This window comes from Lolium rigidum, chromosome 6, assembly GCF_022539505.1.
Source record: "Lolium rigidum isolate FL_2022 chromosome 6, APGP_CSIRO_Lrig_0.1, whole genome shotgun sequence".
Taxonomy (NCBI): domain Eukaryota; kingdom Viridiplantae; phylum Streptophyta; class Magnoliopsida; order Poales; family Poaceae; genus Lolium; species Lolium rigidum.
In genome coordinates this window covers 61170671-61189545 of record NC_061513.1, presented here as the reverse complement: position 1 = coordinate 61189545, position 18875 = coordinate 61170671, and the positions used below count along the sequence as shown (strand labels likewise).

Genomic DNA, 18875 nt, shown 5'->3' with positions numbered 1-18875 from the left:
GTTGACAATGATATAGAAAGTTCTAAGCTTGGGGAAGCTGGTTTTCATGATATTTTTAGTCCCCCAAGCATTGAGGAGAAAATTTTCTTTGATGATACTTTGCCTCCTATTCCTGATGATTATAATGATAGTGGTCTTTTGATGCCACTTACTGCTGAGAGTAAATTTTGTTGTGATTATACTATGCCTCCTACACTTGATGAGAATAATAATGATAGCTACTTTGTTGAATTTGCTCCCACTACAACTAATAAAATTGATTATGCTTATGTGGAGAGTAATAATTTTATGCATGAGACTCATGATAAGAATGCTTTATGTGATAGTTATATTGTTCAGTTTGCTCATGTTGCTACTGAAAGTTATTATGAGAGAGGAAAATATGATTGTAGAAATTTTCATGTTACTAAAATGCCTCTCTATGTGCTGAAATTTTTGAAGCTATACTTGTTTTATCTTCCTATGCTTGTTACTTTGCTCTTCATGAACTTGTTTATCTACAAGATTCCTATGCATAGGAAGCATGTTAGACTTAAATGTGTTTTGAATTTGCCTCTTGATGCTCTCTTTTGCTTCACATACTATCTCTTGCGAGTGCATCATTAAAACTGCTGAGCCCATCTTAATGGCTATAAAGAAAAGAACTTCTTGGGAGATAACCCATGTGTTATTTTGCTACAGTACTTTGTTTTATATTTGTGTCTTGGAAGTTGTTTACTACTGTAGCAACCTCTCCTTATCTTAGTTTTGTGTTTTGTTGTGCCAAGTAAAGTCTTTGATAGTAAAGTAAGTACTAGATTTGGATTACTGCGCAGTTCCAGATTTCTTTGCTTTCACGAATCTGAGCCCACTGCCCTGCAGGAAGCTCAGAAAATTATGCCAATTTACGAGCATGATCCTCAGATATGTACGCAACTTTCATTCAATTTGAGCATTTTCGTTTGAGCAGGTCTGGTGGCCTAATAAAATCCATCTTTACGGACTGTTCTGTTTTGACAGATTCTGCCTTTTATTTCACATTTCCTCTTTTGCTATGTTGGATGAATTTCTTTGATCCACTAATGTCCAGTAGCATTATGCAATGTCCAGAAGTGTTAAGAATGATTGTGTCACCTCTGAACATGTTAATTTTTATTGTCCACTAACCCTCTAATGAGTTGTTTCGAGTTTGGTGTGGAGGAAGTTTTCAAGGGTCAAGAGAGGAGGATGATATACTACGATCAAGAAGAGTGAAAAGTCTAAGCTTGGGGATGCCCCGGTGGTTCATCCCTGCATATATCAAGAAGACTCAAGCGTCTAAGCTTGGGGATGCCCAAGGCATCCCCTTCTTCATCGATAAATTATCAGGTTCCTTCTCTTGAAACTATATTTTTATTCGGTCACATCTTATGTGCTTTACTTGGAGCGTTTGTGTGCTTTTGTTTTTGTTTGTGTTTGAATAAATTGGATTACATCATGCTTGTGTGGGAGAGAGACACGCTCCGCTGGTTCATATGAACACATGTGTTCTTAGCTCATAATATTCATGGCGAAGTTTCCTCTTCGTTAAATTGTTATATGGTTGGAATTGGAAAATGATACATGTAGTAATTGCTATAAATGTTTTGGGTAATGTGATACTTGGCAATTGTTGTGCTCATGTTTAAGCTCTTGCATCATATACTTTGCACCCATTAGTGAAGAAATACATAGAGCATGCTAAAATTTGGTTTGCATAATTGGTCTCTCTAAGGTCTAGATAATTTCTAGTAAGGTGTTTGAACAACAAGGAAGACGATGTATAGTCTTATAATACTTGTAATATGTCTTTTATGTGAGTTTTGCTGTACTAGTTCATCCTTGTGTTTGCCTCAAACAACCTTGCTAGCCTAAACCTTGTATCGAGAGGGAGTACTTCTCATGCATCCAAAATACTTGAGCCAACCACTATGCCATTTGTGTCCACCATACCTACCTACTACATGGTATTTATCCGCCATTCCAAAGTAAATTGCTTGAGTGCTACCTTTAAAATTCCATCATTCACCTTTGCAATATATAGCTCATGGGACAAATAGCTTAAAAACTATTGTGGTATTGAATATGTACTTATGCACTTTATCTCTTATTAAGTTGCTTGTTGTGCGATAACCATGTTTACTGGGGAACGCCATCAACTCATTGTTGAATTTCATGTGAGTTGCTATGCATGTTCGTCTTGTACGAAGTAAGGGCGATCTACACTGAGTTGAATGGTTTGAGCATGCATATTGTGAGAGAAGAACATTGGGCCACTAACTAAAGCCATGATTCATGGTGGAAGTTTCAGTTTTGGACAAACATCCTCAAATCTCTAATGAGAAAAGAATTAATTGTTGTCAAATGCTTAAGCATTAAAAGAGGAGTCCATTATCTGTTGTCTATGTTGTCCCGGTATGGATGTCTAAGTTGAGAATAATCAAAAGCGAGAAATCCAAATGCGAGCTTTCTCCTTAGACCTTTGTACGAGCGGCATAGAGGTACCCCTTTGTGAAACTTGGTTAAAGCATATGTATTGCGGTGATAATCCAGGTAGTCCAAGCTAATTAGGACAAGGTGCGGGCACTATTGGTACACTATGCATGAGGCTTGCAACTTATAAGATATAATTTACATGATGCATATGCTTTATTACTACCGTTGACAAAATTGTTTCATGTTTTCAAAATCAAAGCTCTAGCACAAATATAGCAATCGATGCTTTTCCTCTATGAGGACCATTCTTTTACTTTTATGTTGAGTCGGTTCACCTATTTCTCTCCACCTCAAGAAGCAAACACTTGTGTGAACTGTGCATTGATTCTTACATATTTGCATATTGCATTTGTTATATTGCTTTGCATTGACAACTATCCATGAGATATGCACGTTATAAGTTGAAGGCAACCGCTGAAACTTAATCTTCTTTTGTGTTGCTTCAATACCTTTACTTTGAATTATTGCTTTATGAGTTAACTCTTATGCAAGACTTATTGATGCTTGTCTTGAAGTGCTATTCATGAAAAGTCTTTGCTTTATGATTCACTTGTTTACTCATGTCATACACATTGTTTTGATCGCTGCATTCTCTACATATGCTTTACAAATAGTATGATCAAGTTTATGATGGCATGTCACTCCAGAAATTATCTTTGTTATCGTTTTACTCGCTCGGGACGAGCGAGAACTAAGCTTGGGGATGCTGATACGTCTCCAACGTATCGATAATTTCTTGTGTTCCATGCCACATTATTGATGTTATCTACATGTTTTATGCACACTTTATGTCATATTCGTGCATTTTCTGGAACTAACCTATTAACAAGATGCCGAAGTGCCGGTTCTCGTTTTCTGCTGTTTTTGGTTTCAGAAATCCTAGTAACGAAATATTCTCGGAATCGGACGAAATCAACGCCAAAGATCTTAGAATCCCCGGAAGCATCCAGAACACACGAGAGGGACCGGAGGGGGGCACGGGCCCACCACACCATACCCGGCGCGGCCTAGGGGGCCCGCGCCCCCTAGGGTTTGGCCAGCCCTTCGACCCCCGGCGCCGCCTCTTCGCCTATAAGAAGCCCCCGGATCAGAAAACCCGATACCAATTGACGAAACCCACGAAACCTGCCGGAGCCGCCGCCATCGCGAAGCCAAGATCCGGGGGACAGGATCTCTGTTCCGGCACGCTGCCGGAGCGGGGAAGTGCCCCGGAAGGCTTCTCCATCGACACCGCTGCCATCTCCACCGCCATCTTCATCACCGCTGCTGCTCCCATGAGGAGGGAGTAGTTCTCCATCGAGGCTCGGGGCTGTACCGGTAGCTATGTGGTTCATCTCTCTCCTATGTGTGTCAATACAATAATCTCATGAGCTGCCTTACATGATTGAGATTCATATGATGATGCTTGTAATCTAGATGTCATTATGCTAGTCAAGTGGGTTTTACTTATGTGATCTCCGGAGACTCCTCGTCCCACGTGTGTAAAGGTGACGAGTGTGTGCACCGTGTGGGTCTCTTAGGCTAGATTTCACAGAATACTTACTCATTGAATGGCATAGTGAGGTGCTTATTTATATCTCTTTATGATTGCAGCATGTTGTATCACAATTTATCTATGCGCTACTCTAGCAATGTGTTATTAAAGTAGTTTATTCCTCCTGCATGTGTGCAAAGGTGACAGTGCGTGCACCATGTTAGTACTTGGTTTATGCTATGATCATGATCTCTTGTAGATTGAGAAATTAACTATTGCTATGATAATATTGATGTGATCTATTCCTCCTACATATGCATGAAGGTGACAGTGTGCATGCTATGCTAGTACTTGGTTTAGTCTGTTGATCTATCTTACACTTAAGGTTACTAAAACATGAGCATCATTGTGGAGCTTGTTAACTCCGGCATTGAGGGTTCGTGTAATCCTACGCAATGTGTTCATCATCCAACAAAAGTGTAGAGTATGCATTTATCTATTCTGTTATGTGATCAATGTTGAGAGTGTCCACTAGTGAAAGTATAATCCCTAGGCCTTGTTCCTAAATACTTGCTGAGTTACTACTGCTTGTTTACTACTGCTGCGTTACTACTCTGCTGAGTTACTACTGCCTATTTACTTGTTTTACTGCGTTACTACTGCTGCAATACCACCACCATCAACTACACGCCAAGCACTTTTCCGGCACCGTTGCTACTCGCTCATACTTATTTATACCACCTGTATTTCACTATCTCTTCGCCGAACTAGTGCACCTATTAGGTGTGTTGGGGACACAAGAGACTTCTTGCTTTGTGGTTGCGGGGTTGCATGAGAGGGATATCTTTGACCTCTTCCTCCCTGAGTTCGATAAACCTTGGGTATCCACTTAAGGGAAACTTGCTGCTGTTCTACAAACCTCTGCTCTTGGAGGCCCAACACTGTCTACAAGAATAGAAGCTCCCGTAGACATCAATGACCTCTCCATGCCCCATGGGGGTGCAGCAATTATACCTTTAGATACAATATAATTTCAGCGACCAAATTCAGATGTCCCATCTTCAGCTAGGTTTGTGTTTCTCCGTCGGAGAATATTACTCCATTAGCTAGAAATTTCTAAGCAAAACAACACCGAGATATTTTGACTTGAGACTTAACATGCGAATCTTTATTTCTAAATCAAATCTCTCTTAAAGTTTTTCCACATTTTTGTTTAAAGTTTTTGAATTTCCATCTCGCGTGACGGTCTTATTTTATATAATTTGCGACTTATATATGAGCTGTAGATATAGTAACTATATTTTTTTATCTGAAACGGAGGTAAAAAACTCTGTCTCATTCTAGATTAATTAAGGAGGAGTCTAACAAACGAAAATCAAAAATTCATCACAAATCAGACTACTCTCGTGGTATCAAAGCACTCACACGTTTTGGCACCGTGGCTATCCAAAGTTTTAGCTCACTCTTGATTTTAGCGAAAATCACTATCAGAGGAGCATGCTTATTACGGAAAACAATTGCATTCCTTTCATTCCAAATTTCCTAAGAAGTAAAACGGGAGAGAGACAGCAACAGCCTTGCGATTATGAGATGAGGAACCGGTCATAAAAAGCCACCACTCCTCTAAGGTTTTTGTTGGCTACTGGTGAATGTTGATGAAGTATAGACCAAGACAATCCTTTATGAGACCCCATAGCCTTTGCGTGTACCAACAATGGATGAGGAGGTGGTCAATCGATTCCGTGGATATCTTGTAAAAAGGACAATGTCTGCAATTTGGCCACCCTCTTTTTTTGTGTAACCAGTCCGCCATTCATAGCCTATTTTGAAGTGCAAGCCAAGCGAAACATTTAATTTTTTGTGGCGCCCAAATTTTCCAAAACATTATCTTCATGGTGGACTAGATAGCACCAAAGAATTGAGCTTTACAAGCCGAAGCCGCTGAGTAACGATCGTCTCCCGTGGGGGTCCATGTGATGGTATCAACCACGTTCCTCTCAAGTGGATATCTTGGAGTTGAATCCAAAGGTCAACGAATTGCTCCATGTGAGCAAACGAGAAATCTCCGGCAATGTTGATCTTGGAAACCCAATCCTTGTTTCACAAAGCCTTGTTGATAGTTCACATCTTTCTTTTCGACACAGCAAAGATGCGAGGGCCAATTTCTTTAGGCTTGGAATCATTCAACCAAGGAGCATCCCATGTCCACCTCCGTGCAAGGGTTTTCCAATCCGAACCAATTTTTTCTCAGGTCCGTCCACTCGATCCAAGGCCACCTCAATCTTAGGGCCCTCGAGAACAATGTTAAGAACCCCAAGCCCCCCAAGAATTTTTGGGCGACAAACATTTTCCTAATTAACTGTACATTGCCCACCCGGGACCTTGTTGTTGGCCGTCCAAAGGAAGGCCCGCTCAATCTTCTTCAAGTTGTTGGTGATGGGTGGAGGGATGATAATCGAAGTTAGGTGGTAGATAGCTTGCGAGGCAATGGCGAACTTCACAAAGGCGATGCGGCCAGTCACATTAATAAATTTACCATTCCAAGTTGGGATTTTTCCGGCCATTTTATCCTCAAGGTGTTGGAAATCCACTCTTCTCAATTGCCAAACCGAAAGTGGTAAGCCAAGATACTTCATGGGGAATAAAGTCCTTAACACCGGTAAGTGGGTTTACCACATTAAAATCTCATTGATTGTAAGTGGGTTTACCACATAAGAGGCGGTACCATTGAAGGTATAAAGCATGTCTTATTGAAAAAGGTTTTAAACAACATTATGGCATTAACTATGGATATAAATTTAGTCCTGTTGTAAAATCAACAACCATTCTCCTTGCCCTTGATATTTCTATCTCCGAGGGATGGAGCTTGATACAGCTAGACGTCAAGAGCACGTTCTTACATGGTATTCTAGAGGAACACGTTCTTACATGAAACAACCACCTTGTTTGGAAGACCCACTTTTCGCATCATATTTACAAAATTGATAAATCTATCTATGGACTGAAACAGACCCCTCGAGAATGGTATGCTCGCTTAAGTTCCAAGTTGCATGATGTTGGTTTTATACCATCTATAGCTGACACCTCACTATTTGTCTACAACACGTCTTGTATTATCATGTTTATTCGATATATGTTTATGACATTATTGTGGCTAGTTCTTATGATCATGCTACCTCAGCATTGCTTCATAATTTGAGTGCCAACTTTGTCCTCAAGGATCTGGGAGATCTACACTAATTTTCCGAAATTGAGATAAAACGAAGCTCACATGGCCTTCTCTTGACTGAAGAAAAACACGTTGCTGATTTGCTCATTAACATGTCCTATGCCATTATCTACTATAGACAAATTGTCTTTGACTCATGGCTCACCACTTGATCCTGAAGATAACACTCATTATAGAAACATTGTAGGTGCATTACAGTATTTGACTTTGACATGGCCAAATTTATCCTTCTCGGTCAATAAAAGTTGCCAGTATCTTCATGCTCATATTACTACTCACTGCACTGCAATCAAATGTATTTTGCGATACATTCAAGGAACACTTCAGGTTGGCCTCAAATTTTAGAAATCTTCGTCTAGTTTGCTAAGTGGTTTTTCAGATTCAGACTGGGCACTTGATGATAGATGCACCACGGGTGGCTTTGCCATGTTCTCTGGTCCCAACTTAATCTCATGGAGTGATCGCAAAAAAGCCACAATGTCTCGTTCTAGAAGCAGAATATAAGGCATTGGCAAATGCTACATCAGAATTGATATGGGTTGAAGCATTGATTCAAGAACTTGGCGTTTTTTTCAAGAAAAGACCATGTTTTTAATGTGATTATCTTGGTGATACATATTTATCTGTCAATCGAGCCTTTCATGCACGTACCAAACATATTGTTACAAACAAACTTTTAGATATTAAGTTCATTTCCACTAAGGATCTAGTAGCTAATGGATTTATAAAAACCTCAGTTGTGAAGGATTTAGATGAGTTTAAGCGTAATCTAAATTTTTCTTGTGGTTTAGATTAGGGGGGCTGTTAGTAATTGTACCTGTTAGTAATTGTACCGTATGTACACATCATAGTACTATGTATACTCGATCCTCTTTGTATACGTCCCGGGAGGCTATTCTCATATATAACACGTAACTGATGGTAGGTCCATCCATCCTTCCGTTGGTCGTTTAACGAATACATTCTTCCATGTTGTGTATCATTGAAAATATAATTTCTACTATTGAGTTCAGTTTACTTTGATGACCTGTTTCTTTCTTGTGCACTTGTTCTCTAATTGTGTCCATATATTCTAATCCACCTGATTTTTGCATTTACCTGAGTATTTCTTATCTCTCTACTAAGCCGAGTCATTTAATTATGTGCACATGGATCTCCCTCCACTACAGATCAGTTCATGCTGAACCTTACCCATCATATGCGGGATACTATTGCCATTTTTCTATCGAATCTCATCTCCTAGAATGTCAATCTCGTAGAATGTTTTGTATGCAATCTCCTAATAACATTCTGATCGTTTATTTTGTTATGCAATGCATTCCTCGGACTAAGATGGTGTTCCCTGGACTGAAGAAGCCTCAGACACGTGGTGATCTTATTGCGTAGAATGCCACGGCTTGAGAGGGCATGCTACCGTGTAGTCCTGAAGTTAATAGACACGAATTAGTTAAAGAGCTGGGTAGCATTTTCCTTCAGGTTGGTTTTGTTTCTTCACAAAAACTTGCTATAATGACCGTTTATCAGGCATGTCTGAACCTGTTACTGGTCATCAGTTATTTTGGGCATTGAACGGAGCAGTAGATCTCAAGTATCTCGTGAGCAGCCTAATCTACAGTCTATATATTTTTCTCTTTTCTTAAGCACCGAATTACAAATACCATGCGTCGCACAAACACGCCGCAAGACATTGTTCGTACTGGTAGTACCAAGACCAACTGAGGCATTGAAAACCATCATGGTTGATGGGGGGTAATTCAAGGCCTTGCAGGACTGGCCAGAAGCAAGCAAGAGCAGTGATGTGGTGTTGCTGTGGTCGCAGGACTGAAATGTGAAATTCTTGTGTAAGTTCAGCCACAGTCATCCCCATCATCTGTGTAAGCGCAGGGTGCAGGAAAAGGAAATCGTAGCCCATAGCAGCAACACCTCCTCTTCGTCCCTTGTCACAGGGACCAGAGCCAAGCCATCATCATATTCGCTATAGGGAGTACTATATTTTTTTTCCTTTAACCTCAGACCATGACTAACATACTCAATTTCACCACAAGCACAAAAACACCTTTTATCTTGCATCTACAGTTGTAAATGTTCAGTTAACAGCTTCAAGAAGAAGATATCATCATTCATCAGTATGTTACCTTGATTAAGCCCAGGCTGCTGCTTAGAAATAAGAAAGCACTTGTCCCGCATACAATTGAGCATGGAGTCAGTGTGCGCTCCAGCCCTCTATCTGCAGCCAGCAGTTACTGCTACGTGCTAAGAAGTGGTAAGTGTGGCACGCGATCATGAACACATGCTGCGCCTGCGCGGTTAAAATCCTAACGTTCCAAGAGATCCGCTTCCTCCTCCCAGTCCCACTCCCACCTCACCACAGCCCAAGCCCCAATGTTCCCCTTCTCCTCCGATCAGTGAGACTAGCGCGGCCGGGTTGCCTCCTCGCCCGCCATGGTGAAGCTACGCTCTCAGAGTCAGAGGTAAGCTTCTAGTGCGCGCGGCAGGACCAAATTTTGGATTTAAAAATAAAAAACAGTTTTCATGGTTTTCTCATCAACCTAACTTCCCAAGCAGAGACACCGGGGAAATGGTGCCGCCGGACGTAGCCGCCTTCGAGTTCTACAGGTTCTTGTCCTACGGAATCTCCTGGGAGAAACTGGTATACTTAAGCAGACAAGTTGGACAAGTTCACATCTTAGTTTTGCTAGATCGCCTCAGCACAACACCTGCAAGTTTACTCGCCTGTCTTAATTTCTGCAGGTTCTTCCTGACAAGTTCGCGAGCGAGCTCAGCGGCCGTGAGCTCCGGGAGATGAAGCTGCGGGTGGCCGGCGGCGGAGGGCGGCGCGCGTGGGACGTGGAGGTCAACGCCAACGAGTACGGCGACATGTACCTCGGTCGCGGCTGGCCGGAGTTCGCAGGCGCCAACGGCCTGGAGCTCGGGCAGCTTCTCGTCTTCCGCTACGACGGCGCCGCGCTGCTCTCCGTCACGGTCTTCGAGGAATCTGAGTGCCGGAGACCCTACCAGCAGCAGCAGGAGGAGGAGGAGGAGGAGGAGCAGGAGGATGAGGAGGGGGAGGAGGAGGAGGACAGCGGCAACGAGGAGGACGAGGAGGACGACCACGAGGATGAGGAGGAGGACGACGAGGACGATGACGATGACGATGATGACTACGACTACGAGGGCGCAGGTACACTCCTATCGCTCGCTAAGTTCCCCTTTTGGTATCTTGTCTTCTCAGTTAACAGCGTCTGTGGTCGAACTAAAAGAAGGGAATTCTCCGCCGGCGACGCCGGCGCGGGCGCCGACAGGCAGTGGAAGCAGCCGCAGAGGCACGGCGGAGGCGGGCACCGACCCGGAGTCGTCGCAGTTCAGCGTGATGCTAAGAAAGTGCCACCTTGGCCAGTATCGGCAGCAGTACCTGGTGAGCGCGTGTTCCGCAGCATCTACTGAATTTGCAAAATTGCCTGCTAAACCGTGGACGGAGTAGATGATTCCATGAACCGCGCGCTGGCATGCAGAATGTGCCTGCGTATTTCCATGAGGCCCACGGGTACGTGCAGCGGAGCAAGGTGGTGCTGCAGATGCGCGGGCAGTCGTGGACCGTAACCCTCAAGCACGGCCGCGGCGGGAAACGCACGGAGTTCAGGTACGGGTGGCACCAGTTTTGCCTCGACAACGGTCTCGGCCTCGGCGACACCTGCTTCTTCCATGCTCTCCCGGAGGGCTGCGGCCGCCGCGGTGAGGACCACGCCGTGCTCAGGGTTGAGGTGCGCAAGCATGAAGGCACCATTCTCCCGTGAGTGCTAGCTCGTCCGTGCTCTCATCATCGCCTGGCCCCAGGCAATGATACAAAAAAAAACCTATGATGTCTTGTGAAATGCAAATATGCAATGCGAATTAGTATCAACTTGATGTGTCTTTCTGTAATGGCGAATAAGTTGTAGAATTGATGTATAAATGGGATATTTGTTGCATGAAATGCTTGTTATTTGATCTGAATCTGATGAGCTAGCATCTCCAGCCGCGTCCCCCAAAACATTCACCAAAGTGATTTGGAATGTGCCGGACGTTTATCTTCCCTTAGTTACGGGTCTCAAAGTTTTTTTTAAAATCCGCGCAGCCCAATATGGTGCCAGGCGACCGAGCTCGTCCCCGCTAGAACGAAAACCCGCAGGGGTTCCTACCTGCCAGCGACCATAGCCGATACCATTGCTTCACGCCTTTCTTTCACGCCACATGTCCTCTCCTTCGTCTCCCACCCCTCCACCGCCGCTCAAATCGCCGGCCACCACCGATGCAATACTTCGACTGCGTTGGACTCCGCCACGACGCCTGCCTCCCTCGCCTCCCTTTCTATAATGGCGAATAAGTTGCAGAATTGATGTATAAATGGGATATTCAATGGATGAAATAAAAATAACTCGACCAACATCACTAGGTAGTCCGATTATCTATTTGTAATTTTTATTGCTGTTTAGACTATTTGTACCACTGTTGATGATTATTAATAGATTGATGGAATTTTCGTAAAAAAAACATTGACAAATAATCATCATGGTTGATGGGGGTATTTAAAGGCCTTGCAAAACTGGCCAGAAGCAAGAAGGGGTGTGGTAGCTCCAAATATGCAATTCTGGTGCAAGTTTGTCCATGGACGGTCATGTTGGTCCAAAGAAAAAGTGGAAGAATATTATAGGAATAGGAAATTTTCTTACCGTGGCACTAATTCATCCCTTTGGTTCAATCAAATGAAAAAAAAAACAAATTTCATTTGATCTTTGATTCAAAATAACAAAAATCGTGATTTTACAAGCCCTAATACCTTGTTTTCAAAATTCCTAGGAGGAAAAAAAAACCAAGGTCTTCAGTGGTATTTTTTTTTAAAACGATTTTCTAGGACACTTCTTAGGACTTCCAAATAGTTCTACTCTGTCACTATCACGTCACTCAAATGCCTTTGGTTCAAAGAAATGAAAAAAAACACAGGAAAATTTCATTTGATCTTTGATTCAAAATAAAATAAAAAATTGTGATTTTACAAGCCCTAACACCTTGTTTTCAAAATTCCTAGAAGTTGAAAGAACAATTTCCTAGGACACTTCTTAGGACTTCCAAATAGTTCTACTCTGCCACTATCACATCACTCAAATGCTTTGCGCCAGCCACACTACAAATCTTGCATCCACTTTGATCTTGCCGATGACTCGATGAGGATATGCGATGGCATGGCATGGTGTTGAAATACCCTTGTATTTCGCTCCTTCCAAGTTTCCCATGAGACGAGTACAATCATGGAAGCCAATACCTTCCTCACCCTTTCATATGTCATGACAAGATTCATCTACTACTCTTTGGCAATTACATTGGCGATTACATAGTTTGCCCGTACCGTGGCAGAAATATCTTGAAAAACGCTCCATGAGAGGATATCCGTCCAAATCATCATGGAGAAGCAGCATTGGAAAAGAAGATGTGCGGCGGAGTCTTGTACTTGATTGCATAGCGGCAATTCCCATAAATTTTCGATAAAGAGCGTTTTATTACTCGAAGTACTAAGCATTACACTCAGCCTCTGCATAGCTAAGATGCACACCTCCCGCTGTCCCTCCTCGTGTCGTTCAGCCGACAGTGAGGCGGAGTGGGAGGTACGCGCTTGCGGAGGATGGGTCGGGGGCGACGGACGAGTACGTCATGCAGCGAGCCATGCGACGCAAGGAGGAGAAGAACCTCGACACGGCTGGTATGAAACAACCATCCAAGTCTTTTACTTCTTTTTCAGATTCTCGCATTTCTTTTAATTTGAGTAGTCTAGGGGTCTCGTTGGGTACTACGTTTGATGAGATCTCGGTTTCGGCTAATGTGTTGAGAAAGACGGAACTTGACCGTTTAACGGTTGTTCCGAATGACTCCAATGGGTTTGAAACTTTCGTGATAGATGATGATGAAGAGGATGACATCTTAGATGGTCAGTTTCTCTCGGCTATCATTGGTAATATTTCAGAAGTCGACTTAGAACACTCGGAGCTTAGTTTAGTTTATGATCTAAAAGCTTCAACACGAGGTTCTCGGTCGTCAGCTAGAAAGAAGTCTCGTCGATATAGCAAGAGTTCGAAATCTAAAATAGTCTCTCAATGAATGGCATGTTTCGGAATAGCAGAGGTCTTGGAGACTTGGCTAAGCATTCTCACATTGCCGATGGTTGTAGAGATTATGATTTAGATTTTATTGCCATATCAGAGACGGGTAGGCGGAATTTCTCACAGAGTTTCCTAGACCGTTTATCAGGTGGGATTAACTTTCAGTGGTTTTCTCGCCCGCCTCGTGGTAGGTCTGGGGGCATTTTACTTGGTGTCCGCATAGACACCATGACTGTTCTAACTAGTTCTGATGGAGAGTATCACACTAAGCTCGATATTCAGAATAAAGCTGACGATTTCACTTGGAGTCTGGTTGCTGTGTATGGTGCCGCCAAGACGCTTTTAAGGCTGATTTTTTACGTGAGTTGGTAAATCTTACTAAAGATAATCCCTACCCGATTTTGATCGGAGGGGATTTCAATTTACTAAGATTTCCTCATGAGAAAAGTAAAGGTCTTTTTGATGGGCATTGGCCTTTCTTGTTTAATGTTGTCACTGATAGTCTTGACTTAAGGGAGGTGTTTATGTCCAGTCGACAGTTTACTTGGGCCAACAGCTTGCCTGAACCCACATACGAAAAGCTAGATCGCGTGTTGATGGATACCGAATGGGAAGATAAATACCCTATGGTGTCTGTCCGTGCACAAGAATGTATTGAAAAATTGTCTGACCATGCTCCTATCCTCCTAACTACTGGGAATCCCCGACCTGTTTGTAAGCGGCCTTTTAAATTTGAACTTGGCTGGTTACATAGAGAAGGGTTCCATGAGATGGTTAAGACAGTTTGGGAAAGACCAGTTGGTGGTAGCACTCCAACCTTGAGATGGAATAATAAGATGCGTGCAATGCGCAGACATCTCTCTGGTTGGGCTGCTCATACGGCTGGCATTCTAAAAAAAAGGCTCGCTTATCAACTGTGATTGATGAGCTAGAGGCGATTGCTGAGGTAAGACCGTTGTCTCCGCATGAAATTGAACTTAAGAATCAGTCCAATATGCAGATGGCGAGTCTTCTTCGCGAACAGGAACTCAAATGGTATCAACGTTCCAAAGCTCAATTCATTTTGGAAGGAGACTCAAATACGCGATATTTCCATGGCATAGCCAATGGGAGACATCGGAAAAAATGTATTCACTCTCTTATTCAAGATGAAGGGTTGATTGAAGGCCATGAGTGTAAGAGTATTTTACCCTTATCCATTATTTTGGTATCCATGACACCGTGCTAGAGTATTTGGACTAATACATGTCTACAAGATGATTTTCAGGTATTAGCCAAAGAGGTATGATGGTGTAGCAATGGAACAAAAAGGCAACGGGAGACCCCCCCCAATTCGACGAAAAATCAGCAAGTTTTTCAGAGCCTGGCCGGTCACAGATCCGGTCGGACCGGCCCTGGCACCGGACATCCCGGTCACCAACCGGACCCAGAACCGGTGCCATCCGGGCAGGTTCCAATAAAGAGGGCAAGCCCTCCGGTCGGCGTCCGGTCGCCAACCCGGTTTCAGACCGGCTGCTCCGGTCCATGGCCCGGTCTGACCGGGCACCAGACCGAGCGGCCCAGTCAGCAACCGGACTTTGCGCCTGTGCCATCCGGGCACCATCCAGTAAGCTCAGACGCCTGCCCGGTCAAGACCCGGTCCCAGCTCCGGTTGGAAACCGGCCGGCCCGGTCTGTGGCCCGGTCTGACCGGGCTGTGGACCGGCCTATCCGGCGCCAAATCCGGTCGACCGGGTTTCTCGACGAATCTGCTGATGTGGCAAGTGACCAACGGCCGTATTTAGAAGAACACTATAAATAGGCCTTCTCCTACCTCTGAACAGTTAGGCAACATACTACAAGCTGTTCTTGAGCTCTCTCTCTCTTACTCCATTGCTAGAAACACCAAAAGCCTCGGATCTCCCTCCTCCTCCACCCAAACTCAAATCCCTCCGGGAATCATTAGAGGAGGACCCGATCTACCGTTCTACCAAGCCAAATCTCATTCCCCCTTGTATTCATTGAGAAGCTTGCTTCCTAGGGTTCCTTGGAAACCCTAGGTGGGCAAGAAGGAGTCCGGAAGCATCCGGGCTGTGGATTTGCTCCGGGCAAGATTGTGAAGGTTTGGAGGCTACCTCAAAGTCTACCACAAGTGAGTGAGCTATTCCTTCGTGGGATAGGCTCCGGAGAATAGGGTGAGCCTTCGTGGCGCGGGGAATCCTTCGTGGGACCTCCACTCCTCCAAACGTGACGTACCTTGTTGCAAAGCAAGGGAACACGGGAATACATCCTCGTCTCCGCGTGCTATCGGTTATCTCTAACCGAACTCCTTACTTGTGATTTAAGTGCCTGTGAGAGCCTTCGTGCTCGAGTTAGTTGTATCCTCATATAGGTTGCTTCACCTAGTTTGCATTAGGCTCACCTTTATATTCCGCAAAGCCTAATATTGCAAAGAAAGAATTAAAATCTGTAGAAACCTATTCACACCCCCTCTAGGTTTACCATCTCTATACTTTCAATTGGTATCAGAGCCTGGACTCTTATTAAGGGCTTCACCGCCTTAAGAGTGAGATGGATAAACTCTTCGAGGGTCTAGATGACGACTCTAAACTTTCGGTTAAAGAGATGAAATCTAGACTCTTGGCATATGATGCCGAGAAGAAGAAAAAGGAGGATGAGTTACAAAAACAAATGACAGAAATGACTGCCATGCTTAAGAACTTAACTGCAGGTGGAACTTCTAGTGGGGCTTCGGTCTCTAAGGAAACCTACCATGAAGCTAACCATGACTATCCCAAAAACACTTCACCCATGCCTCATATAAACCATAGTGGGACCGTTCCCCATTTTGATGGAACTCACTTTCCACATTGGAAATCTGCTATGGAATCTCATATTCGCAGTCTGCGGTGTGGAGCTATGGGAGCTCATTGTTCATGGACATCGGGAGCCACAAGATCCTACTCGGTTGACCTCCACCGAGTTCTACAACCGTCAACTCAATGCCTCCGCACGTGACAAGATTAGAAGTGGCATCAACCGCAAGCTCCTTGATCAAGTCGATGACATTGTCTCCGCTAAAGAGTTGTGGGATCGGATTGTAGTACTCCAAGAGGGAACCAATTTGATCCAATCAGCTCTTTATGAGACCGCTAAGCAAGAGGCCCACCAGTTCATGATTCGAGATGGAGAATCCGTATCCGATGCCTATGCTAGGCTTGGTGCTCTTAGAGTAAGAGTCAAGGGACTTGGTGCTGAGAAGTACAATGACGGCTTCGAGATGAATGAAGCCTTCATAAAATCCAAGGTCATTGCTATGATTGCCGTCAAACAAGAAGACACCAACCTTGCTCTCAACTTGCAAATCATGACCAAGAGTGCCGATCTCAACTCCGATGATCTAGTCTCCTATGTGGCCGCCAATGAAAGCATGGCCAAAGCCGGAGAAGAGGCTCAAGGCAATGAACCGTGTTGATGAAGCCTCACACAACCATGAAGCGTCACACAACCTTGCTCTCAAGGCTAGAGCTGACCATGGAGGAGAAGAAGAATATGAAATTGAAGAAGATGAGGAGATGACTTCAACTAGTGACATCGTCATTGACTTTGCCTTCTTTGCCAAGAAGTACAAGGGAAAGTTGCCTATGCTCCTCAATGACAAGAAGAAGAAGAGAACTTGCTACAATTGTGATGAAGATAGCCACTTTGCAAATGAGTGCCCTTATGAGAAAAGGGTAGACAAGCCAAGATTCATCAAAGGGGTCAAGTCAAGATTGAAGCCAAACCCAATCAATGATCGATTCAAGAAGAACAAGGGAAGAGCTTTTGTTGGAGCCGAGTACTTGTCCGATGATGAAGAAGATGAGGAGAAGGAGGCCGGGGTGGCCGGTTTGGCCTACTCCAAGCCCGGGTCACTCTTCACATATGACTACTCCAAGGACTACTCCACGGAGAATGATGTTGGTTCCTCCTTCATGGAAAGAATCACTCAAGATGATGACTCCGATGACTCTTCCTCCTCTACAATCGTTGGCTCTTGTCTTATGGCAAGGGAAACCAAGGTAATGGAACCTCCACCTTCCCTATCTAGTGTTCTTGATGATGAAAATGAAAATCAAGATGAACTAATTGTGCTTAAGGAACTTTACAATGTTAGATGCACCCTTCGTGGTGAAGCTCTTGTCAAGTTTGATTTCTTGATGGACTCTCTCAAAGAAAAGGATGAGTCCATTGAGGAATTAGAATATCAATTGGATGAAAAGGAACGGAGATTCAATCTCCTAAGACAAGAGCTAAAAACCGAAAGGTGCATATCTCAAGGCCTTAAGCAACAAATTGAAACCTATGAACTTGATAAAGTTAAGGGCGTAGAAACTATTGATAGGGCTCAATCTTTGACTCAAGTGCTCCATACCTCAAAGGAGGAACTTGAAGTTGCTCATGCTTCTCTCACTAGGGATCTTGACCACCTTGAAAGAGCTAACAAGCTTGTAGAGGATGAGCTCAAGAAACTTGGAGCGAACATGACCTACTCCAAGAAACCTACATGAAAGCACTTGAATCAATGAAGGATCCCATTGTTGTTGAAAAGCATGCTAGTTCCCCTACATATTTTACTAGTGAGCATGCTAAGCTTGTTGAGGAACATGTTCGTTTACAAGAGGAACTCTCTTTGCATGTTGAGACCAATGCATATCTTGAATCCTTGGTGACTAAATATGGTCTCGACTATCATCCTAATGAATCCTCTTGTGAGCATGCATCTATTCTTGAGGAAAATGTTAGGTTAACAAAGGAACTTGCAAAGTTCACCACCGCCAAGAACAAGATGGGATTGGATGACCTCTTGAGTAAGCAAAGGTCAAACCATCAAAAGTTTGGACTTGGATACGTTCCCAAGTCTCACAAGAAGAAGAACTACAACAAGGAGAAACCCGCTCAAGATAAGAACAAGAAGGTCACTAATAATGGCAAAGCCTCAAGGGGCAAAGCCACTAGTGGTGACCGCACGAGGCCAAACGATCACTATGCATTATTTGTTGATTATTATGGTGATGTTTATGCTAACTATGTTGGCCCTCCTAATGGCTATGCTTATAGAGGGTACTCAATTTGGGTACCAAAAGATATTGTTGCCATTGCAAAGGAACCCATTAATCGATGGGTTCCTAAATCCTCTACTTGATTTTGTAGGGGTATTCCTCCGGTGGTCCAAAATGGGTGTTTGATAGTGGATGCACCAATCATATGACCGGAGGAAAAGGTGTGCTTGATCAATTCATTGAAGATATCAACAAGAAGTCAAGCATTACCTTTGGTGACAACTCAAAGGGAAAGGTACTTGGGTATGGCAAGGTAGCAATCTCTAAGGACTTGTGCCTTGAGACGGTTATGCTTGTTGAACACCTTGGCTATAACTTACTTTCTATATATCATCTTGCCGATGCCGGTTACAATTCATATTTCACTAAATATTATGTGCAAGTCTTTAGGAGTGACAATCTCAAATTGGTCCTTGTTGGATATGTGGAGAACAACCTTTACGTGGTTGACCTCTCGAAGAGAGCCCC

General features: G+C 43.7%; 1 protein-coding gene across 1 annotated transcript; it reads left to right on the top strand.

The window, feature by feature from the left end:
- The first annotated feature begins 9638 nt into the window (after window positions 1-9638).
- Window positions 9639-10990, top strand: LOC124662687 (B3 domain-containing protein Os03g0212300-like). Its single transcript, XM_047200494.1, has 5 exons — window positions 9639-9667; window positions 9762-9846; window positions 9948-10244; window positions 10429-10611; window positions 10709-10990. Exons 1-5 carry the CDS (start codon window positions 9639-9641, stop codon window positions 10988-10990), a joined length of 876 nt encoding a protein of 291 aa, XP_047056450.1.
- Window positions 10991-18875: the final 7885 nt, after the last annotated feature.

Bases quoted from the DNA above. Each gene is read 5' to 3' on its own strand.
- LOC124662687 (XM_047200494.1), top strand. From the start codon at position 9,639: ATGGTGAAGCTACGCTCTCAGAGTCAGAG. The intron at 9,668-9,761 runs GTAAGCTTCTAG...CTTCCCAAGCAG, and splicing joins CTACGCTCTCAGAGTCAGAG to AGACACCGGGGAAATGGTGC. The intron at 10,245-10,428 runs CAGGAGGATGAG...TTGTCTTCTCAG, and splicing joins AGGAGGAGGAGGAGGAGGAG to TTAACAGCGTCTGTGGTCGA.